Raw genomic sequence first — 25354 nt, forward strand, 5'->3', positions numbered from 1 at the left:
AAATAAAAATAACTTTCTTGTCTGGAAGATCATAATTTCCGCCTTGGTATATGGATATGACTACACTGTAGCATTGTGTAATTGTAGTTGTTTGTGATTGTCCCCCTTGTTGACTGATGCCCCCATGCTGTAGGGTTCACCCCTCTGATCCTGGCTGCCACTGCTGGCCACGTGGATGTGGTGGAGATTCTGCTGGACCATGGTGCCGACATCGAAGCTCAGTCGGAGAGAACAAAAGACACGCCCCTCTCCCTCGCCTGCTCAGGGGGCAGATACGAGGTAATTACTTCACATTAAGCAGTGTTTCACACAAATGGGGTGACCCGTGAAGATCCGGGGCAAATTAGGACTTAGCAACCCATGCTTGCCGTAAAAGGTGACTTTGCTTGCGTAAGAGGCAACTAACAGGATCGAGTTGTCTGGCTCTCTGACTTGGTTGATGCATGTCATCGTATCCCAATTCCGTAGATAGATGCTCATGATGTCAATCACTGCATTGTGTGGTCCCAACTCGTATATTTACGGACCATCATATAGCTGGAATATTGTCGAGTGCTGCGTTCAACAACAAACAAACAAAAAACATTAATGGGGTACCTTGATGTTTGCTGCTTCTAGCGTTCACATATACAGACCCACTAAATGTTTACCTTTTAACATTAGGGATATGACAGGAACCTTTGACTTTCATGACTATCAACTTTTGACAGGACATCCAGCTATATCATTGCCAATTTATGCAAATATCTTTGGAATATATGAGCTGAGGACCAATAACTGTTTTAGAAAAAGAAGCAATCTGAAACGTTGTATGTCAGACATATATCATGAGCATTTCTTCCCTACACAATCAAAAGCTAGAGTGAAGCACAGGTACCACACAGAAACTATTGAATGTACAAGCCAGGGTTCATACAGGCTTGAAAAGGCCTTGAAGTTTAGTGTTCCATATCTGAACCGTGCAGGTGGTATTTGCAAATATACAGTGAACCTTGTGTCTCCAGGTTGTGGAGTTGCTGTTAGCCCGAGGAGCCAACAAGGAGCACCGTAATGTGTCGGACTACACTCCACTCAGTCTGGCTGCATCAGGGGGCTATGTCAACATCATCAAGCTTCTCCTGTCTCACGGGGCAGAAATCAACTCCAGGTACGTGGCTACCAATGATTACCTGCATATCAGTGTTGAAGGGGGATTATTAGTTTTAAACTAATGGTGATGTCATTATAATTGAAGAACTGTGATTACTTCAGTTATTTACATTTTGTGAACTTTCTACGGATATTAGCCTAAATTATCATTAAAGAATAATTGTGAAACTATCAGTGAAGGAGTGAATGGAGAATTGTGTAACATAAGGAGTGTCTCTTCAACAATTTAGTTTATATTCTTTTGTACTTTATTAGTGATCCGAGGAATGTAAGAACCATGTATTCGTTGCAGAACTGGGAGCAAACTGGGCATTTCTCCATTGATGCTGGCAGCTATGAATGGGCACACAGCTGCTGTCAAGTTGTTGCTGGACATGGGCAGTGACATCAATGCTCAGGTATAGGCAATAGTGAAACACTGTATGATGACGATTAACTATGTCCTTCACTAACCCTTTGTATTGGGACCTTTCGACCAGGTGTTTGTCCAGGGTTATGATTAGTAACTGGAGTCTCCATTGTCCATTGCAGATTGAGACGAACCGGAACACAGCGTTGACACTGGCATGCTTTCAGGGAAGACATGAGGTTGTCAGCTTACTTGTTGACAGAAAAGCCAACATTGAGCACAGGGCTAAGGTAAAATGTTTGCTTTAGGTAGACATCAAGTCCTTCTTAGTACTGTACATCAAAATAAGCTAACCAGATACCTAGTTGAAGGTTGAATATTTGAACCTCCTTATGGAGACCTAATGTTTTACATTTGGAATGGTCTATAGAAACATTACCATTTTCCCATTGGTAATTCCTGTCTATGATCACCCAGACTGGACTGACCCCATTAATGGAAGCTGCGTCTGGTGGCTATGTGGAGGTTGGGAGAGTGCTACTGGAGAGAGGAGCCGATGTCAACGCCCCACCCGTACCCTCTTCTAGAGACACAGCCCTCACCATCGCAGCTGACAAAGGACACTACCGGTTTGTGGAACTGCTTCTGCACAGGGGTGCAGCTGTTGACGTCAAGAACAAGAAGGGAAACTCACCTCTGTGGTTGGCTTGCAATGGTAAGTAGAGGTGATTCTTGAGGTTGTTAGAGAAACTTCTAATTAGGGTTACCAGTGATAAATCTGGTTGAAGATACTGTAATACATCTTGTATTTTTAGGGTATGTAGTTATATACATTGAAAACAAAAACTATGTGGTAGTGAATGATGGATTGCCAAAATTGATTGGATGATATTGAGTACTTCTGGTAGCTTAAAGATTCACTCACTCACTCAATCAATTCTTCCAACAGGAGGTCACCTAGATGTGGTTCAGTTGTTGGTAACATCGGCAGCTGACATTGACAGTCAGGACAATCGTAAGGTGTCTTGCTTAATGGCTGCATTTCGGAAAGGACACATCAAGGTGGTCAAGTGGATGGTGAAGCATGTCAGCCAGTTTCCCTCCGACCAGGAGCTACAGCGCTACATTGCTACAGTCACAGATAAGGTAAGGATGAGACCAGCTAAACTGAGCTTCCCTATTGAAATGACACTTGCTTTGATATATACAGTATCATCTGCAAACCTCAGGGTGAGTGTATTTGCCTAAATTTATTCGAAACAGATACGTAGATCTGGGCCCTGTTTCACAAAGCTATCATAGCGCTAAGGGGATCATAACTCTCATACTTTAACATAGGCTTGGGATAGTCGCAGCACGAAGATCACTTTCTGCACCTGAGCTCACTAGCCAGTTGGATAGCCTAGTCGTTGCAGAGTTTAATTGTTATGCTGAAGGCCTGGGATTAATACCCAGCATGAGTACAATGGATGAAGCCCATTTATGGTGTCCCCTGCCATGATTTTGACTGAATATTTCGATAAACGGTGTAAAACCAACTCACTCACTCAAGCCATTCAGAATGGGACATAAGTATCTTGTCAAAATATCTATGCAGAGCAACTAGAATGAGGACAGGGTTGTTAAGATGCCTGTGTGATTGGGATAACTTTTGGATTGCTGACTATATTTGAATACCGACTGTAGATCAACTTTATATGCATGCTGTGTGGCCTTGTATGAAGTCAGATAACAATGTAGGCCATTATGATAGAGGGGACTTTGGCTTCAAACCTGTTTATTTGAAGGAACTGTATTCTGAGGTTTTTAGAGATGTATGTTTTTAACTCAAGGAGCTGCAGAAGAAGTGTCAACAGTGTATGGAGATCATTGTGAATGCGAAGGACCGCCAGGCAGCAGAGGCCAACAAGAATGCTACTATCTTACTAGAGGAGATTGACAAGGAAAGGCAGGTAGAAGAGAACAAAAAAGCTCAGGCAGCCAAGAAACGAGAACGCAGGAGGAAGAAAAGGAAAGAGAAAATGGAGAAAGACAAAGAAAAGGACTCAAGGTTTGTCAAGAATATGAATAAGGACATGCTGGACTGGTAAATGTTACCAATGGCACACATTCTTTATATGGTATTTTATTAGCACCTTGCTTGAGAATGGCTAGGCCATTAAGTGAACAGATGCATAAACAGCTAAGTTTGGACAGAGCTTCGATAGATTGATTCATGAAATGTCTGGATAGATCCAGCTCAATCCATAAGCAACCACGGATGTGGAATATTATAAAAGCACTTGTTGTTTGTTTACAGCAGTAAGAACTCGTCCCCAGAACCTGAGAGTGTGGAGACCGAGGATATCCCCCTAGAGAAGGAAGAAGAAGAGGAGGAGGAAGAGATACCCCTAGAACCACCGTCAGCAACTACAACCTCCACCATCGGTAGGAACTAAGACTGTTTCTAATGATGAAATGTGACCGGTATTTGAATGATTATGGATAATGGTTGATACTTGTGTTTACAATATACAGTGATCCCTCGCTATTGTGCTCTTCGATAAAGCGCTACCTCGGTTACTATGCGTGGTAACGCAGGGCTCCCATAAATTATGTACACTTTTAATACTGAGAGTTTTACACACATGATTGTATTGTTGTTCATTGTTCATTTGCACATAACGCTTCTCATTGCATAATCAACCGTTTATCGCTGAATGGAGTTCTAATAATCTGTATGAAAACATCTGCGGCAAGTCCCAGATTGTTCTACAAGTTAACTTTTCACACTATACATCCTTTGATCTTAGAAGCGCATGCATGCAATAAAAGAGAACCACAAGCGAAGTTTATATTCTTAATTGGGGGCAATCCAATTTGAGGCAACACTGTCAACTCACATGTAGTTGCTGTTACAATACAGCGGTCATTCCTTTTGATTCAGATCAAGTAACCGTATCAAACCAATTAATCTGGCTTGAATGTGTATCTATATTTGTATGAATGGGCATAGTGCTGGTCAAAACTCTCGTTTTCCGTATTTTAAGCAACATGACCAATCAATGCAACTGAAACAATCTGTACTTGTGTAATGAATTGTGATTGGCTCTTCACTCATAGCGTCTGTTACTACCATTATCGATCGATATTCTCATGCAAGTAGACTACATTCACATTGAATGTGACAGTTAAGGCTTGTAAATAATAATAAACGGCGAAAACATAATGGATATATATTTTTACACTATGAACGGTAAACAACTTGTATCATTGCAATGTGCGAGACAAGGCGAAGATCGTGAGATTGGCCAAGCGCGCTCCTCCGCCTCGGCCTCAGTTAAACGGCTCATCGTGTATAACGCCCACCAATTCTTTGGACCCCATTGGTAGCGTTGTAGCGAGGGACCACTGTACCAACATTATTGTTATACATTCTATTCATAACAGATCAAACTTATTAGTATACCCCTGACCTAGAAGGGCGGGGTATATAGTTATACCAAGGAATTCTGTCCGTCCTTTCGAGGTCATTTTTATGTGTGTCCTATAACTTGAAAACGACGGCATAGATTCTTCTCAAACTTGGTGAACAATTTCATACCTATGGGAGAGGTGCAGTGCAAAGTTTGATTCAATATTTGTATTTTCTGATTTTTTATACTTTCTACTTACAAGTTTGTGTGACCTATAACTAGAAAACTACTGCTTAGTTTCTTTTCAAATATAGGGAAGAGTTTCCATACTAATAGAAGAGGTGCAGTGAAACCTTTGAGTTTGATTTGTGTATTTTCTGAATAAATATGTTTTTCATGTTGTCAACTTGAAATATTTTTTTTCACCTCAACATTTGTGCGACATATGACTTGAAAACTACTTCATGGATTCTTTTCCAATTGGGGGTACAGTTTCTATACCAATAGGAGAGGTGCAGTGCAAAGTTTGATTTTCTGAGAAAATATTGCTTTTTTCATGTTTTGAACATAGAAATATGAGTCGATGTAGGGTTTTTTATTGAGCCCTGATCACTTTTGTCTTGTTTGCTGAGGAATCATTGTTGCCACTTATAATTAAGGTGCTAGATTTGATGTGTTGATATGGTTTATGTTTCCTACTTGAAGATGAGTACTTGGTATCTGCAATACTTTATTGGGATGTTTTATCACAGGAACAACTCTGACATCCAACACAGAACCCAAGAACAGCCGCAAAAATGGAACCCTGGTCCCAAGCTCTAGCGCAATGGAGTCCCGCAAGAACAAGCGCAACAAGAGTCGTCAGGAGCGTGAAAGAGAGACTCCCCCTGAGTCAGCGGAACCCCGAGTTCCTATCGTCACCCCCACCATCGCATGTCTGGTGACCAGCATCATGACTACCACTGTTACGACCACTACAAGCCGAGTGAACATAACATTGGGCAGGCAGGCACATGCTGGGCACCACCGAGAAAGAGATCGGGATAGAGAGGGACGGAGGAAGAAGAATAACAACCCGGACCTGATGATTAAATCAGCAGGTTCATTGCAATGTAAGTACTTTTCCACCTTCTTTCATTGTTTAGATTTCTTTTAAAATATGTTTGAAGTAGTGTTTAAGGTTCAATGAAAATACTGTTTTTTCGTTTTTCTTTCCTTCATCACTAGTTTTGAGTGAGATACAGGATTGATTGACATTACAACTTCAGCTAACAATTATGTATAGCTGTCCATTTAGATAGATAGATGAGAGATTTTGTTTGTTTTCAATTTGGGAAGGGAAGTAACTCTTTTGCCATAAATGAAGTAGTTTTACTTCTGTTTTTATCATGTCAATCAACAATGGTTGTTAGCAGGTCACTTTAAAATTTAGATAAATAGTGTGTAAACTGTGCATTGAAGGATACCTGGTTTCAATATCTACAATTTCCTGTTGCAGTTCACTCTCCAGGGATCGGGGATCTGGATGATTTTGGGTCTGTGCCAAAGATATCTGAAAAGGAGATTGAAAAGCTTACTAAGACAAAGAACAATGTGTAAGTAATTCTTTGGGAATGTCTTGAATGAAGTACTTAATGTTGTTTACCTATTATGAAGCTGTATGTGATCAAACTGTAGAGCAGAGATGAGGATCATGTAGTTATCTAACCTGTGGCAGTGACGCTGGTATTGGGGACTATACATTCATAAGTAGTACAAGGGCAAGCGCAACTGACTATATTTGACTACATATGTTTGAGAATAGTCAAACAGAATTGTACTTTGGGCCTGAGGCCTCTCAGTATGGAATAAATCCTATCCTATCCTATCCTATCCTATCCTATCCTATCCTATCCTATCCTATCCTATCCTATCCTATCCTATCCTATCCTATCCTATCCTATCCTATCCTATCCTATCCTATCCTATCCTATCCTATCCTATCCTTGTGGCATTGATGTTGCACATGCAGTCAACCACTGTGCTACCTGTCCCAAAATGTATAGGCTGTCATGACAACAGCTGTGATATTGCTGACCTCGGTGTTAAGCAGCATCACTCAGTCAAGTCAACATGATGGGAATCATTTGACAAGAATAGGTCTTCAGCAACCCATGCTTGCTGTAAAAGTCGACTATGCTTGTCATAAAAGGCAACTAACGGGATCGGGTGGTCAGGCTCGCTGAATTTGTTGATGCATGTCATCGATCCCATTTGTGTGGATTGATGCTCATGATGTCAATCATTGGATTGTCTGGTCCAGACTCATTTTTTACAGACCGCCGTCATATAGCTGGACTGTTGCTGAGTGCGGCGTTAAACAACAAACAAACAAACAAACATTTGATAATAAGCAGTGCACCATCACCTAATTTCATGAAAAACCTGCGGGCAGGTACAGTTGTCTAAGGTGCCTCAAATCCGCAGTGCAGGGGTGCTTCCCTTAGTTGTGCCACAAAGCTATGATCACGTCTTGGTTTGCCTTGATTATGTGGTAAACGTCTTAGGACTTGCATTACTTCAGGCTTTTCTCCCACGTTCAGCTGACATGCTATGATGTAACTGAAATACTTCTTTGAGCAGCATTTAAACCAAACCTAATGTAAACACTAGGTCACTCTCGTTACTGTGATTGGGAGTCTTTATGGACTGAGGTTGAAAGAGCATCTATGTGCTTGATGAGAGTGTACGTACAGTGTAGCACTGTCTATTTGTGTCTGCAGACCACAGCCATCCCCCCTGACGAGCAAGGAAAATCTGGGTCACCACCATGAGAAGCCCACAGCAGCAGACATGTCCCCCAACACTCTGTCCCTGAAATCTACGCCTGTCATTGCAAGTCCCAAGCGGGGGCAGAAGAAGGAGGAGGGCTGGAAGGAGGTCATGAGAAAGTGAGTTCACACTTTAAGTTTTTAGACATTCCATCCAAGTTTATCTCTTATGGATTTGCTTGCACTTGGGTGTCATTGTGGTCAGCAAAATATAAACCTAGCCTCAAATAAACTTTACTCTTGCTTTGCACTAGTGCCTGAAGTTTCAAACTATTTCTTTGAATATTGATTCTACATAGTATTATGAGCCATCATTTGACTGGTAAAACAAATGTTGTTTCTCTTGTAGGGTTTGTTGGCTCTTTGGTAACCAGTCCACAGTACTAGGTTTCTGAATTAAACACATAAGTGTACATTATTATGCTACACTGATATAACAGTTCAACAGGAATTCCTGAGGAATACATGTGTCCTATGACTATAACTATAAATGTGATAGTTAGTCTTGATTATGCAGGTTATATTGATGTGAAGAAAGTTAATAGATGTCTGTTTCACCAATGTTATTACCCATTTCAGATCCAAGAAGGTGTCCGTTCCTTCCAATGCCATCAGCCGTGTGATAGGCCGAGGTGGCTGTAACATCAACGCTATCCGGGAGGTGTCCGGAGCCCATGTGGAGGTTGAGAAGCCTAAAGGCTCTGGAGAAAGAGTTATAACAATCAAGTAGGTTAATCATGATTTTGTCCTAAAGATCTGGGCCCCATTCCACAAAGTGATCTTAGCGCTAAGTCGATCGTAACTCCCATTCTTTAACACTGACTTTAACACACTTTAACACAAGCTAAGATCGCTTTGTGGAATGGGGCCCTGAATAATGTTCTGAACTAATTTGTTTTCTCCACAAACAGAAATATATTAGTAAGTAAACAATCGCTCATAAGGTTTTCTTTGTTTTTGAAGATACATTCTGTAATTCATTCTCGAAATATTTGCATGATTTCTTATCTTAGTTATAGTTTCTTGATACATGATTTTATATCAGATTTTTATTGAATGTTATTTCTTAACATTTCTTCTTGTTAGATTGTCAATGATATTGTCCCTCTTACAGCCAGATCTAGTTTAGGAATATCAATGTGAACAAGTATCATAGGTGTAACATGAGGCTGGCTTTCTGTCATAGGCTTCCTTTCATTAAAACTGCGGCAGCACACATAATTAACAGACTTAAAGTCCTAGCACAAACATGGCTTTATGCAAGCCAGACCAACACCCTTGCAATATTATGTATATGTTATTCTTGACTATATGTGCTTTTGATCTTCAGGGGGTCTGCAGAGGCAACTCGTCAAGCTAACGCTCTGATCATGGCCTTGGTGCAGGATCCAGACAAAGAACTGACTGAAATTCTGGCTAAAAATAAGCCTAAGGCTCCATCAACTGTCACTATTGCTGACTTTGCCATTGGAACGTTTAATGCTGCAAATTTGTCCAACTCTGCTAGTTCGACATCGTCTGGATCAGGTAGTTTGTCGACCAAGTCCCCAGCCAACACTAGCAAGTCCTCCAGCACTCGTCAGTCTTCATCTGGTGTGGGCAACAACAGCTCGTCCGGGAAGTCATCTATGTCACAATCTATGGTGTGGCAGGGCTCTGGAACTAGCCAACCTGTTCCCTCATCCCCAAGACGCAGCCCTCAAAAACAGATTTCCTCCAGTCACTCCGGGTCTCCTGCACCGAACCATCACAGTGTGGAGAAGACGGCTTCTCGTCAGCTGTTTCCCTCAGACAGGAGAAGCTCGACATCTCCAGTGGTCACCTTCACCAACTCCTCCACAGTCTCCTACAGCTCCTCCTCCACAGCAGTTAAAGTTGTTCCATCAAGTGCTAATTCCACTCGTGGAAGGCCCGACATCAGAGATCAGGTCACCATCAAATCTGCTCCGAAACCTGTTACTGGTCCTGTTAAGCTTCTCACACGTCAAGCTCAACCAAAACCTGACCCTCAACCTCTGCCAATAGTAGCAAGCCATGGGACTGGAAATAATGTACCCAATGTTGGGCAGCAGGCTACGCCTTCCCCAGGGTCCTCCACCCCTGGAGAGTATTTGCCTTTCAACAATCTGTTCAGTAATTATGGTGCCCAGATCTTGGGCAAGAAGGATGATAGTACTGATAAGATGAACTTCGCCAGTGTAGCTGCTGCTGGAGTGGTATCTACACTTTCCAGTCCTCTGTCTAATGTCAATGTGGCCTCCGCCCTCAGTGGCGAGAGTCACAAAGTTGACCCGAGCCTACAGGCCAAGGCTCCAGGATACAAACCGGGCAGAACAGGTTCTCCTCAGTTTCGTCAAGATATGGAACAAAGCAAGAATCCAGGTTTTAAAAATTTTCACCTTCCAGTTCAAGCAATGCAAGGAGGCATGGGCGAACTGGATATGACACGAGCACCAGGTTTCCGTGGAAACATGCCACCTTCAGGGATGTCCCCTCGGTCTAACACATCCACACCTAGTGGACTCTCTCCACGCAGCCAGACAGGCACACCCCTTGACTCCAGTCAACATTCTATCTCTTCTCTCTCTAGTCAAAAGGAAGAATACAGTATGCCAAATCAGCCAATGACACTCCCTGAGATTAAGAGCACTTTAAACCCCAATGCTCCTGATTTCCAAATCTCCTCCACCAACATGAACCAGATGGTGAATGGCCTTCCGGGTGGCATCGGCCAGGAACTCCATCCACTGCCACCCAGTGCACTCCAGGCTCTCCACCAACAACTCCTCAACGCCCAGCAGCTGCTCAACTTCTCCAACATGCCTCAAGGCAACTTCCCCATCCCCAATGAGCTCCAGATGCTGCAGCAGCTTAGCTCAGTTGGTAACCAGATACCCAACCCAATGGGAAATCAGATGAACAGCCAGATGCCCAACCCAATGTCCAGTCAAATGAATAACCAAATGCCAAACCAGATTCCGAATCAGATAGGCAGAGATCATCTTAGTGGTCAGATGAGCAGCAACCAGTTGGGTCAGATGGGAAACCAGATGCCTCAAGGAGGGGGGCAGAATCAACCAGTTGGTCCTCCAGGTCCGAACGGACAGAATCCAGGCTTCCTGCCCCAGATAATATCTCGCACCCTCTCCCCAATGCCACCGCCGCATGCCCGCCCAAACAGTGCTCCATCTATGGCTGGCATGTCTCAAGGTAATTAATGGATCAATAGTCATTAAAATAAGTTGTCTCTCAATCCCAGATTTTTCATAAGACAGTGAAGTTCTATGGAAGTTCTTGACCTTGTACGGAGCTTAATTGTTAGACTTTTGGTGGCAGTCAAGTATGTTTGTGTATGTTGTAATAAACTTGTTTGTAGTTGAACACCACAATCAGCAATATTCCAGCTATATGACGGCGGTCTGTAAAATAATCGAGTCTGGACCAGACAATCCAGTGATTGATATCATGAGCTTTGATCAACGCAATTGGGATACAATGACATGCATCAACCAAGTCAGTGAGCCTGACCACCAGATCCCGTTAGTCGCTTATGACAAGCATGGGTTGCGAAAGACCTATTCTAACTCGGATCTTCACTGAATGATTCGAGGTGAAACTAGGGTCCCCATTAATCTCTGCTTGTTAGAAGTGTCTGAATGGATTGGGTGGTATGGCTCTGTGCTTACATTGATTGTGTGCCGTATACCAACTTCGAGGGGCATATCTCAAAATAAAAACCACAAATATCAATGATCCAATATTTGAAGGCTGATGTGACATGGCTGGAATATTGCTGATTGCAGTGTTAGCAAACAAGCAAATCCAGATCACTTTGCCATAGCTACCTCACACAATACCTTGTATGAATGCAGCTCTTTGAGTAGGACCTGAATTTAGTCACAACCTCCATAGAACTACAGCTATTTGTAATTTTTGTGACTTTCAGGAGAGAGTGGCTCCCCTGGTCCCATTGGTCCCCCTCGAGGTACTTCACCCATGCCAATTGGCACACCACCGCTACCGGACCCTGTCAAGAACAATATGGATGACCGGAGGGTGCCACGCCCTATTGGGGGAGAACGGAGTCATCGCAAAGCCCCTGGCACAGGTCCTGGGAATATTGGACCTGTTGGGGACTTCAGCAAACTCTGGGGCCTCAACTCTGCAATATCTGGTAAGTTTCCAGACAGCCTATTGGCTATGTGTCAACCTGTAGGATATGTAAGACGCATGTGGAAAGATTATGCATATTAAAGAAAACTTGAATTCGGCAGAGCATTTACATACAACCTTATCTGATCTGATTGTCATGATTTGAACAGTATGTCTTCATACTTGACCATTGTATTTTTCAGAGCTGAATTCTGAGTGGGCACCTAGCACATCTCCCATGATGACCAGTGCATCCATGCAAGCCTCTGTGAGGACATCATCTGTGATAACGGGGGGAAACATGGCTTACACTCGGGATGGGGATGGTTCCACTGGCGAGCCAACCCAAGATCCCAATTCGTTTCCTGAAGGCCTCTCTATAGAGGCAGCAGTGGAACAGAATTTCGTGGTGGGTAGCTGCAACAGTCAGTCTGTCACACCCTCATGAGAAAACAAATTCCAAAGGAATTTTGTACAAAACCCTTTGGACTCAATGTATCAAAATGAATATGATTAGTTGAACAAATATTCTCTCTAATGATGAAATATGGTGTTTATCCATCAAAAACTATCTATCCATGAAAGCTGTTTTTGCTTCATTATAATACCATAGAAAGCTACAGGAAATCGGCAAACTGAAGACATGAATGTGTTCAAAAGCTGAATAGAGTCAAGAGTCAGTCATTTTGTCAATCTTCGAAGAATGGCTGAACTATTATTTATGTATCAGCGTTTAACAAAGTATGGTCCAAGTGTGTGTGTCTCTAAAACATTTGAACTGGTGAATACTCTTTCGACATAACCAGCATATTATGTGCATGGTCCTGTCCATGTTGTCAGTTTTTGCCCACTACTCAGCTATTTATTCATGTACATTTTGTAACTATGTAGTAACTATTTTATGTAGGAAAATTTACAGTGTTCCTTAATTATGGGTAGTCCTGGCGTAGTTGAGCTTTCTCCCTATAGCATTCGAATCTAGGAATCTCCCTCATTTCAACTTAATGTTGTGGTTATTACAAGGACCCCTTGACTTTCATTCTAAATTTCAAACATTGTACAAATGTTTAAAAAACTTGGGACATTATTTGCCATTTTATGAACGATATGTTTCTTTTTTGGGAGAAGCCTTCAAGACCCGTGGAACAAGCAATTTAAGCTCCTCTGTTTGACTGTTTTCAGAATCCCCAGATGATGATGGCAATGTTTCCTAACGGTGTACCTAGTAACTTCCCCATCCCCCCAATGTACAACCCTCGCATGAGTGGAGATGGCGTGCCCACCATGTGGCCTGGTGGAATGAAGACCCCGCTCTCCGAGCCTGTAGAGAATGGGGTGGGTGAACACCACCATACATAGAGGCAATCAGTCACCCATCTTGTATGTCTACGAACTGGTGATCTACTGTAGTTTGTACTACTTATTGTAGTGTTCATTGTAGTAGTTTACAAACAGTGCTTTGTCAGTGTTGCATAATTTTTGGAAACAATGTTTTTTTAACATGAAAAAGGTTACTCAGTTGAAAAAATGGTATAGTAGGTTTTGAGATCACATTTCTGTAAAATATGAAAATGTTTTTTTGTTGACAACTGGTATAATAGATAGTGTATGTGTTATCATTGTTATGCAGAGTTGAAAATGTGCTGGGTTATGTTATTTTGTGAATCAGTTAAACAACACTGCATAGGAGTCCAGATTCTCTTATTATCTCATGTACACGTCAACTTGTCGTACACCTTTGTTGTCGGTTTTGTAATATCAACTTCTCAGGATATATACGAGATCAAAGTAAAGGCATCAAACCATTGTTTCCTCTTAAAAGTCATGCGAGGTGGGGTAACCTACTGGTTAAAGGCCTGGGTTCAGTTCCCCACATGGGTACAATGTGTTTAGCCCAATTCTGGTGTCCCCCGCCATGATATTGCTGGAATATTGCTAAAAGTGGCGTAAAACCGTACTCATTCAGTATCTCTTGAAGGCACCGATGATGGATTGTAGGAATAGCAATGGCTTAAATAGTTCATCATTTTCTGTGGTCTCAAATTATGAAATAACAATTTAATCTGACAGTGACACCACTTTGTTTTCAGAATAACTGGAGTCAGTGGAGTCAGCAGGCCGACATGTGACTACAACTTTGTCCCCCTGGCTGTGTGGAGGAGTACCCTTCTGCAGTTCTCATTAAACAAGATAATATCCATCAACGTTGATTATTCGGCAAGGGGAACCTGCTTTATCTGGCTGTATTGTGGCCTCTCGCTGGCTGGCTGTCTCAGCCTTGTGCTCGTCCTCACGATAGCAATGAATGGATGATTGATTGTGCTTGTGTCTTTTCCTGCAATGCCCAATTTAGCTTTCCTTCTTGACAATAGAGAAAAAAATGTAAAGAAATGTATGAATAAATTGTCAAATGAATCTCTTGGTGCTTCATTGTAAACAATTGGCTGCACAGGTGGACCAGTTGCCCAAAGTATATCGTCCATTTGCTCAGTTCCATCCCTCAAGTGTGTCATGTTCATACGATCCTTGGTTGGAATATCAGGTTTGCCCTGACTGTTCATTGGTTTCACAGCACATTACCTAACTCTGGGGTTTCACAGCGCAATACCTAACTCTGGGGTTTCACAGCACAATACCTAACTCTGGGGTTTCACAGCACAATACTTAACTCTGGGGTTTCACAGCACAATACCTTACTCTGAGGTTTCACAGCACAATACCTAACTCTGAGGTTTCACAGCACAATACCTAACTCTGGGGTTTCACAGCACAATACCTAACTCTGAGGTTTCACAGCACAATACCTAACTCTGGGGTTTCATAGCACAATACCTAACACTGGGGTTTCACAGCGCAATACCTAACACTGGGGTTTCACAGCGCAATACCTAACTCTGGAATTTCACAGCACAATACCTAACTCTAGAGTTTCACCTAAGTGACACATGTGACCTGCATCATTTCAGGCCATCCTCCCACATTAAGGTGACATGCCGCGATAAAAAATACTGGTCAAAGCGTTGTTAAACATACCTGCTTCACATACCAGTACTCCGGCCTATCTCGTCTGGCCATATGCTGTCTGCTGGAAGGCTTACTGATGCGGGGCATACGAGTATATATCTTTGCATCATACAAACCACACAGACATGAAGATAGAGTTCCTGGGAGCCACCTGATCATCGTCAGTTGGCATGGAGGGCTGGGGAAGGACCACCAAGTGAGGAAGAATAATACATATGTAGTCAAAACTTGAAGTCCTCAAGGGAGATGGATGGAACTTCCATATACTAGTGCAACAAACTAAGACCCACCATTTATTTTTTTATATTTGGTATAGTGACACTACCTGTTAAAAGTTTTTTTTTTTTATGCTTTCATACACTTGTGGCCATTGTGATTGACCTTCAATGGAGGCAAGACCTGCATCACCGGCTATTCTTCCACATCAACAAGCCGACAGCCATAATATGACTCAGGGTTAGAAATTGACACTAGCCGCTAGTCTGGGGCTAGTACAAATTCCTGTGGGCTAGTACAAATTTTCCAATTTCCCCTTGTTTTAACATTACAAGGGCATTTTATTGTTACCTGGGCTAGTGGAACTTTTCAGTTCAGTTCTAACCCTGTGACTGAAATACAGGGGTGTTAAATGAAACTCACTCGATCACTTGATAAAGTAGGTCACCATGGTAGATTTCACTAAATGATATTCATCAGGAACATCGATCTATGCAATACAATGACATGCATCAACCAATTGCGTGGATCGATGCTCATGATATCAATCACTGGATTTTCTGGTCCAGACTGATTATTTACAGACCGCCGTCATATAGCTGGTATATTGCTGAATGCAGCGTTAAACAACAACCAACCAACCTAGTCACCGAGTCTGACCACCTGATCCCATTAGTTGCCTCTTACAATGAGTTGCTGAAGATCAGTTCGGACCTGGAGCTCCTTATGCGAATTTGTTTCATGTTTCATGACAAACCATGTATTGTTTTGTACGTACTGCTGTCTTATTTTACAACTGGGAACGAGCAGAATCCTCCTGTCCCTTGGCCTAGCACAGAATACACATGCAGTGATCTCCCATGTATTTTCCAGATGATGTGAACTTGCAATTGAAACACATTGGCTTCCATTGCAATCAAATTACAAAGTAAACAGCAGCTCATAGAAAAATATGGATGCTTTGAGGTTCCACCAGAATACATTTATATACCACCTTTACCCAGGTATTAGTATCAGCTCAAATGTGTTTTTGTTTTTTCCCGGACCAGTGAATCCATTTGAATTCTAGTTGCAATTCTTAACTCCCTGGGGTGAATACAACCCAACCTGCCGAGGGGTGCTAGAAGGTTTTTACATCCACCTCACAAATCGGGTACCCATTCCCTGCTGGGTGAACAGAGACACATTTGAACTAAGTCACTTGCCCAGGATGTTGCCACACGTTTTGACACTTGTGTTTCGGGTGTATGTATGTATTCGTGTTTGCACCATCTGGTCATCTACCATCGGACGAGTGGGTTCTATTAAGTGCACAGGTTGTATGTACTGTACACTTGGGGTAGTGACAACACTGTAGAGACCTGTAAACATTGTTGGTACCAAGGCTAAATAACAACCCATTCACTAGCGGGATACGATCTCAGCACCTGGCTTGTTTGACCGCTTGCCCACTCCGCCCACAATCCATATTGGGTTTTTAATCCTGGATTGTTTACCAAGGCTAAATAACAACCCATTCACTAGCGGGATACGATCTCAGCACCTGGCTTGTTTGACCGCTTGCCCACTCCGCCCACAATCCATATTGGGTTGTTCATCCTGGATTGTTTACCAAGGCTAAATAACAACCCATTCACTAGCGGGATACGATCTCAGCACCTGGCTTGTTTGACCGCTTGCCCACTCCGCCCACAATCCATATTGGGATTTTAATCCTGGATTGTTTACCAAGGCTAAATAACAACCCATTCACTAGCGGGATACGATCTCAGCACCTGTCTTGTTTGACCGCTTGCCCACTCCGCCCACAATCCATATTGGGATTTTAATCCTGGATTGTTTACCAAGGCTAAATAACAACCCATTCACTAGCGGGATACGATCTCAGCACCTGGCTTGTTTGACCGCTTGCCCACTCCGCCCACAATCCATATTGGGTTTTTAATCCTGGATTGTTTACCAAGGCTAAATAACAACCCATTCACTAGCGGGATACGATCTCAGCACCTGTCTTGTTTGACCGCTTGCCCACTCCGCCCACAATCCATATTGGGTTTTTAATCCTGGATTGTTTACCAAGGCTAAATAACAACCCATTCACTAGCGGGATACGATCTCAGCACCTGGCTTGTTTGACCGCTTGCCCACTCCGCCCACAATCCATATTGGGTTTTTAATCCTGGATTGTTTACCAAGGCTAAATAACAACCCATTCACTAGCGGGATACGATCTCAGCACCTGGCTTGTTTGACCGCTTGCCCACTCCGCCCACAATCCATATTGGGTTTTTAATCCTGGATTGTTTACCAAGGCTAAATAACAACCCATTCACTAGCGGGATACGATCTCAGCACCTGTCTTGTTTGACCGCTTGCCCACTCCGCCCACAATCCATATTGGGATTTTGATCCTGGATTGTTTACCGAGGCTAAATACCGGTAACAACCCATTCACTAGTGGGATACGATCTCAGCACCTGTCTTGTTTGACCGCTTGCCCACTCCGCCCACAATCCATATTGGGTTTTTAATCCTGGATTGTTTACCAAGGCTAAATAACAACCCATTCACTAGCAAGATACGATCTCAGCACCTGTCTTGTTTGACCGCTTGCCCACTCCGCCCCCAATCCATATTGGGTTTTTCATCCTGGATTGTTAACTGGTTTGTCATCACCACACCTGTGCTTGTGGATTCACCAAATTGTCTGCATCATCTTTGTTAGAGGTCATCATTAAGAAGAGATCACAAGTCAAATGCTCTACAGCGGGACATGAGACTAATACTGTATATCGCTGTCTATAAAGCAACCCCCACCTATAAGCACAAGCCTTCAAAATCTATGCTTATTTACATCCCCCGTTAATAGTGACTGCTCCAGCAAATCTTGTGTTCTGAACCATTTAATGCATCTAAATAAGTCAACAGTCACCTGAATAGTCTAGCTGAAAATAGTTACCCAAACTCAAAAGATGTTCCTATAGCTTTATTGTGCACATTGCAAATGTATATTCTATTTGAATACTCATTAGTACATGTTCAGATAGCAGTCAGTTAAATGACCTAATTTAAAATGACGCCTATTGATTGTAGCAACATGCACATTGATTCCATCTTAGGTAGCTTTAGAATGTCATAGCTGTGTGCCTAAATTATGTTATTTTCATCCATTGGAACATAATATATCTCAAAGAATCATCTGACATCTCTTTAACTTAAACATAAATCACTGTTCACATTATCACTGTCTGTCAAATATGTATTAATTGCTCAATATTAGTTCCTTTGAGTGAAATCAAAACCTGATATTCATGAAATAAGACACTTTTGAGATATATTCCATATCTTAAGCGATGAAGTCATTCCAAAATCTTGTTAAAATCAGATCTTTTATTCTGATATGGTACATCTCACCCCCGTGAGACAATGTGACAACCCCACCATAAGATTCGTGTCAGGTGAACCCGGAGAGAACTTTGACCACCCAATCTAAATGTAAGATGTGTGGGTTTTTTGTCAGCTTCCTAAAATGACCTGGTGTAATTTCATTACTACCTTCATTCCAAAACGACCTTGGAGCTGATGCCATGCTGCTCAGAAACAACAGGGTGTAATTTATATCCACAATTGGCATAACCCTTATTGTTCACATGCAGCACTGACCATTTAACTTCATTTTTTAGTTACAAAAATCAGACATGCTGGTCTGATTGCACCAAGTTGTGATAAACTCCATCACAATGATGCTAACATACAAACAATTTGACAACTTCACTTCGTCCGTTGGCAAATGAAGTGAACAGTACACTTCTTAGGAGTAACAAAAAGGCAATCAAAAATATTCAAATTCCATGCCATTCTATCAGAAATGAGTTGCTTGAAATCCACTACTGGCGAGAGAACATGACATTGTCTGCAGTTCAGTTTCACCAGTTTTCCCAGGTTGAAATTAATTATATTCATTAGCTTCCAGTTTCCTTGCAAGGTCCATTCTTCGGACCTTTTTACAGGCATCAATAAGATCTTGCTTGGATGACCTTTCTCTCTTTTCATTCAAATAAATTTTGATAGCTCTGTGAATTTGTTCCTTCACATCCCGAGGAAATGCATCCGCTAGATTGTCAATCTCGACATCGTCCACCCCCAGTTGCCTCACAAAGAACCGCCAGTCTCGTCCTAGTTTACGCTTCAGCAGATCGATTGGCTGCCTCAGTTCTGAAACATCCAGTTATCTTTATTGATACATGAATATCTTGAGTGAGAGTGAGTTAGGCTTAACGCGGCTTGGAGCTATGTGCAGCGGTCTGAAAATATTCGAGTCTGGACCAGACAATCCAGTGACTGACATGAGCATCGATCCACACAATTGGGAACAGATGATATGCATCAACCAAGTCAGCGAGCCTGACCACCCGATCCTGTTAGTCGCCTCTTACGGTATGGATGGATTGCTGAAGACCTGTTCTCCACCCAGATCTTCATGGGTCATATGTTGCATGAACCTACTGCACCATGATATATTGTCTAGGAAACGTCACACACATGTTATTATCTCATGGATGGGTGACAGAACATGTCCTAAGTTAACCTGGACCTTCAGTTCTGTTTGGCTGAAACTTATCTTAGTAATTAATATCAATGATTCATGACATACTTTCCAATCTCCGAAAATCAGATCTTAGTTCTCTCTACTGATAACATTTGTTTTAAAGTTCAATGAGATTGCAGACATTCAGAGCAAATTCTCAATCCATTTATGTTAACATCTGGATTCCCTTTCAAATTGTTTTGACCTCAACAATTGAACTTGAAATATAGTAGACTAAATATTCCACCTAGCTTTGCAACAAATGATGAAATATTACAGTGTATTTTCTATTCTATCAAGTGCTAAAGTATAATCTAGCCTCTCACCTGGATTTGAATAATCTCCTGAAAAGAAAAGAAAAAAACATATTTATAGTTCATAACAATTCTGTATTCTTTTACCAAAAATGTAAATACAAGTCTACATGAATTTGTTATCTGGGGAATCTGGTAAGTTTCATGTAACTTTTCTTAAATCTGATCATGTTAATGTGTGGCACATGATAAATAAATATTCTCTTTGAACTTCTAGACAGTGTCACAGAGGTGCCTTCACTGGTTACTTGGCGATAGTGGCTGTGATGGGGCGATGATAGTGGCTGTGATGGGTGATGATAGTGGCTATGATGGTGTGAGAATAGTGGCTGTGATGGGGCGATGATAGTGGCTGTGATGGAGTGATGACAGTGGCTGTGATGGGGTGATGACAGTGGCTGTGATGGGGTGATGACAGTGGCTGTGATGGAGTAAGAATAGTGGCTGTGGGGGGTGTTAATAGTGGCTGTGAGGGGGCGATGATAGTGGCGGCGATGGGGGGTTGATGATAGTGGCTGTGAGGGGGTTAATGATAGTGACTGTGATGAGGCCCAGTAAACGTGAGAAAAGTCAATAGTAATAAAGAGTATTACAATAATATTCTTTTGAACATATAACAATAAAATGTTGCTGAATCAACTGTCACTGCTTACTCTGTGCTGGATATTCAGGGGTGGCGTCCATTACTTCATCCTGCGGCTGGTACTCATGAACTGCATCAAACACATCTCTTCGGCCCTTTGTAGCATTTTTTAACAAAAATGTTAAAAAGTCTATCTTTTCTGAAGATACTTTTTTCCTTTCCTCCAAAATAGTAATCAATTCCAGAAAGTCCTTTATTTTGTCTCTTTGGGCTGCTTTTATGAAATCTTGACACAAAAATTTCATCGACAGAACCTCATCTGGCTTGATCATGTTGTTTAGATTGAGGATCATCGTCCTGTAGCGCAGCTGTTCCTGATCGGTGTCACCCATTTCAAATGTTCTTCCTGATACCAATCTGCTAATTTCTAGAATCTCATCCCGACTGTAAGTGTCCAGCTATCTTCCCTAATGTTCACGGGTTGGTCTGAAAGAGAAATCACCAACAGTGGTGTAAAACAAGGATGGAGAGCACGAGAAGGTAAGCTTGAGGTAAACGTATTCTAGACTTGACACAAGTTTAGATGGGGACATCCCCTCCCCTGACATAAATAAACCTGAGCAGGGAAAACCCAGCACCAACACGTCGCGTCGCTATTTGAATTTATGTGAGTGTAGACCAAAGTTGACAATAATAGTATTGTGAAGTTAAGGCTCTTATGTGAATTGTGATAAACATGAACGATCACAAACGTCACTTTAGGAACACCTACTCTTCCGGGGGTATCGTTCTGAGCTCCGCACCTCCTTTCTAAGCGTAGCGCGTTCGATAAGGCCCTGTTTGTGTGTTGCTAAAATGGTATCACGTCAAAAATGGCAATTAGTAAAAACGGCATTGAGTCTTAACATCGTTTAATTAACTGAAAAATTATTTCAACAACAGTAAGTTCTTGGTAAGAAACTAGAATGTAGCTGGTTATGTATGTCACAATCTCGTGTTATGTTAAGTGTTAGAAGGATAATGTTGACAGATGTAAGCCTCTCGTCCAATGTATTTTATAAAACCAAAATCAATCTAAAAAAGCAGGTCTAGCCAGCCTTTTTTTCGAATGAAATCAGCATTAAAGAATGTATTGTGTCATTATTATTTTTTCGTAAACTATATGTTTGTTTACAGCAAACATACTGAATAATGAATTTGATGCGTTTTTGCAAGTAATATTTTCTTGCCGTTTTGACGCAGTGCCGTTTTAGCCTGAGACTGTCTAGTTGTGAGTGCGCGAACGGGTATCGCTGTGAGGAAATTGTAGCGTGTTCTACTACTGGAGTAGACTGAAACAGCACAGGGTCCAAACGACAAACAAATCCTTATGAAAAGGTGCTACATTGGCAAAAAACTGACCTAGTTACGTGAAAAAGCACCATATATAATTTAAATATCAAGGGAAATATAACGAAATACATAAACCCTTTACTGCCATTTACCATGGATGTATTTTTATCATATAATGGATAGGTTTCTCGACAGAATAAAGCTTACGGTCATATATCCTTGATATACGGATAAAGATGCAAATGTGAATTAAAGGTCAGGTAGTTACCCTACTACTTTCAATCGGCGATCGAGTCAGCATTAACTATCAGGTATTAGGAGAAACTACTGGGATAATTGTTATCAGCATCGAAATAATAGTCTACTGTTGTATTTGACCGAAATATGTCAAATTGTTTCATTTTTTCGCCGTATGTACATCTGATTGCACTTCTTAACGTTATGACATGACAGAGTCTAAACAAACGTCACGTCTCATAGACTAAGGTCAAGAGTAGTTTAGATATAGGGCAGTTACTCTAGCCGGCAGACCGATGGATTGCCGCGAAAGGCAAGTAGAAACAATCTGAGTAGGCAATTGTTATTTTGCCAGTATGCAGTTACGCCACTGTATAAGAAACCGATTTCAGTTAAAACTATATTGACTATTGTCACTGTCCGACTCACACACCACTGTCCTTTTGACGTAAAATATTATAAATGCGTACATTCCAGGAAAACTTGCAATGTGCAGGTTATGTTTATGGGAGATGGGAACAGGTTTTTCAGGCAGAACTTCAAAATGATATTAGGATAGGTCGGCCATATTCTGACCCTCTATGAACTCCTTCCAGTGTTGTGTCTGGCTTTTGCTTCCTAAAACGTACATGCAAGGAATATGTGACGACAGCGCAAATTGCCTTGCTTTTGACAATCGTTTAATAGTCAACATGGTCAAGGGGCTTAACCAAATAACTGTTACAGGGCACACAGAAAGATTTTGTAACTTCCGGTAGCCACTAAAATCCAATACGGCCGCTAAATCACTTTTCCGGCATGTAAAAATTAGTGAAAAGTTTAATCTTACTCACAACTGTGACATTTTATATATATATAATGAAAGGTCTTTTCATACTCTGGCCGATAATGGAGACAGACAATGTTATTCAGTCTGTCTGAATGATGTTAAGGTAGCACAAGTTCATGACTACAGACCAGAACATTTGCATCAGCAAAGCGGCGTACAGTCCAAATGAGCTTTAACTCATTTATAAGTAATTTTGATACATTTGGTAACTTCCAAGCATCTAAACTGGATTCCATGATGTACCGACTTTAGTCCACCCAAAACCTCCAGGGGATAGAAATTGTATTGTGTAGCAAGGCTTCTAGAAATGGAAGAAGCTTGTCCATCGGTCTAATTTTGTTGATGGTTTCTGTGATCTTTATCTAGGTCCTGCCAACCTTGCCAGGCTAACCTTTCACTTTTCCCAACAAAGGCTGATGTTGTGTCACACCCTGAAAAGGCCCGAAACACCAGTAAAGCATGAACATGCAGCTGTACCAAATGTACACATTGTATTGATGGGAAAGTAGTCAAAGGTCTTTCCCATTCCAAAGGCAACCCACATATCTGGTTAGGATTGTAGTGCAGCCAATCAGGTCATGGAAGTAAGGATGAACAAAACATCTGTATCCATTGTACACATCTGCACTGGGTCGCGCCATTTCCCAAACCATACACAGCATGAATGACGATCGGCGTGGCCGCTTCCTCGTGATTGCAATTTGTCATGAATATGAGTGAGTGAGTTAAAGTTTAGCGTCACATCTGCAATATTTCAGCCATATTGTCATGAAGGTAAGATGATCTTTGCCCTTAAATGTCACAGTTGCTCCTGATGTCAAATAAACGGCTTCTGCTTTCTTGTCATGGGTATTCTGCAACATTTGTAGTAAGAAACGGAAATAATTCTCCCCATCCCGAGAATCACGCAGGACATCCATTCATCCATTCACTTTGCCTGATGGGATACCTTGCGACACATACCTGTTACTCTTTTCACGAGTCGATTCTTTAAGACTGCCCGGATGTAAGACAACGTCAAGTCTACGTGCATGCTGTTGCTGACCTCTGATATATGGAATGAAAACACTCTCATCAAAATCATTCAAGTTGTGAATTCCTCTAGTAGGCAAGGAATGGCCAACAACTGCTCCACCCTGAGATTAGTAGTAATAAGAAGCTGATGGTTCCTGTTGATTTAACTGATCACAACATCGAAAACGGTCAGACATTACACTGGGTAACCACAATTTGCCAAAATCAGAGAGAGACGGTGGGAATGCCCGGATCTCGTGAGCAAAGAATTCCTTTAACAGTTACTCTCACAGTCCTTGTTTAGAAGATGACTTAGTGGCAGAGAATGTCTCTTCAGAGGTTCATGAATCGACTGGTTCCCATCTTCAATCATCCTTTTCCGAAATCTATTATACTGCTTCTTTCCAAGATCATCCAGTGTGTGTCCTGTGGTTACAGCTGGTTCTGTCATGCAGTTCCAGATATCAAGAGGAACAAGGTCGCCAAAATCATCCACGAAAGGGTTTCCCATTATTCTGATGGTATCTGAAAGGCTTTCGAAATGTTTCCTGTGCGGAAAGCCTTGACTCATGGTGATCGGAAGATCCGGTTCATACTCAAACTGTTTGATTCACCTAGCTCGGTCCCTGACAGCATCTGGCATGTGAAAGCAGTGGGGTTTCCTGTTAATCCAGTTGCACCACCTGAACCCTTGACTTTCACACACACACACGCACGCACGCACGCACACACGCACGCACACACACCATTATGGACCATTATTAATTTTGCACCGTGTTCGTCGATCATATTAAAAGGCAGGTTTCCAAAAGGTAGCGTTTATGGCCTGATATGGCAAAGGAGAGGCACGGGCCACCAAACTGCAGATGCCAAACACCAGATGAGATTGGATTAAATGGCCGAGGGTGTGCAGGTGCTACTATGCTACTATGCTGCTAGTATACGAAAAAGCTACCGTTTCCATGGCAACTAGCGTTGTCAACGGCGATTAACTGCTACCGCTGCCTGGCCCCGATGGCACATTCAAACGCTGCCATTGCTTGGCAACTATACCACGATGCCAAAAGCAGCTACCGCTGCCTGTCCCAATTAGTAAAACCAATGTGGCGACTACCGCCGCCGGCCCAAATGTCAACTACCGCTGACACGACGACTACCGCCGCCGGCCCAATATAGGTGGCAAATGGTTGCCCAGCGTAAGCTATTTTACGATTCCAAAGTCAGGAAAGACATGGTTCCCACTGAGAAGCAGGTTACCTCGGAAATGTTACCGCTGTAAAGCAGGTAGCCTTAAGCGCGATTATTAATTTGGAAGCAAGGTAATTTGCTACTAGCAGGGTAGCCCCAAAAAAAACCGACACA

General features: G+C 42.1%; 2 protein-coding genes across 7 annotated transcripts in view; one reads left to right on the forward strand and one right to left on the reverse strand.

Annotated features, from left to right (window-relative positions):
- The window catches only part of LOC139469514 (ankyrin repeat domain-containing protein 17-like), a 40258-nt gene extending 26009 nt beyond the window's left edge, over positions 1–14249 (forward strand). For 5 of the 6 annotated variants that reach the window (XM_071251700.1, XM_071251701.1, XM_071251703.1 and 2 more), the window contains exons 19-35: positions 134–279; positions 1005–1147; positions 1442–1547; positions 1681–1788; positions 1976–2213; positions 2448–2644; positions 3331–3548; positions 3798–3925; positions 5646–6005; positions 6392–6488; positions 7656–7823; positions 8283–8429; positions 9034–10913; positions 11650–11877; positions 12059–12264; positions 13038–13190; positions 13946–14249. In XM_071251700.1, coding sequence (XP_071107801.1) covers positions 134–279; positions 1005–1147; positions 1442–1547; positions 1681–1788; positions 1976–2213; positions 2448–2644; positions 3331–3548; positions 3798–3925; positions 5646–6005; positions 6392–6488; positions 7656–7823; positions 8283–8429; positions 9034–10913; positions 11650–11877; positions 12059–12264; positions 13038–13190; positions 13946–13984 — 4562 coding nt within the window. In that variant the 3' untranslated portion in view covers positions 13985–14249. Of the gene's footprint in view, positions 1–133; positions 280–1004; positions 1148–1441; positions 1548–1680; positions 1789–1975; positions 2214–2447; positions 2645–3330; positions 3549–3797; positions 3926–5645; positions 6006–6391; positions 6489–7655; positions 7824–8282; positions 8430–9033; positions 10914–11649; positions 11878–12058; positions 12265–13037; positions 13236–13945 lie in introns of all 6 variants that reach the window. The other variant, XM_071251702.1, reaches the window with a different exon arrangement.
- A 3826-nt stretch (positions 14250–18075) lies between these two features.
- On the reverse strand, positions 18076–21411 carry LOC139468627 (FAS-associated death domain protein-like). Its single transcript, XM_071250746.1, has 4 exons — positions 21353–21411; positions 20651–21066; positions 20010–20027; positions 18076–19310 (listed from the first exon to the last, which is right to left on the reverse strand). Exons 2-4 carry the CDS (start codon positions 20970–20972, stop codon positions 19045–19047), a joined length of 606 nt encoding a protein of 201 aa, XP_071106847.1. The 5' UTR covers positions 20973–21066; positions 21353–21411; the 3' UTR covers positions 18076–19044.
- Positions 21412–25354: the final 3943 nt, after the last annotated feature.

The sequence above is a fragment of the Haliotis cracherodii genome, unplaced genomic scaffold, assembly GCF_022045235.1.
Source record: "Haliotis cracherodii isolate W230 unplaced genomic scaffold, xgHalCrac1.p SCAF_2, whole genome shotgun sequence".
In the NCBI taxonomy this organism is placed as follows: domain Eukaryota; kingdom Metazoa; phylum Mollusca; class Gastropoda; order Lepetellida; family Haliotidae; genus Haliotis; species Haliotis cracherodii.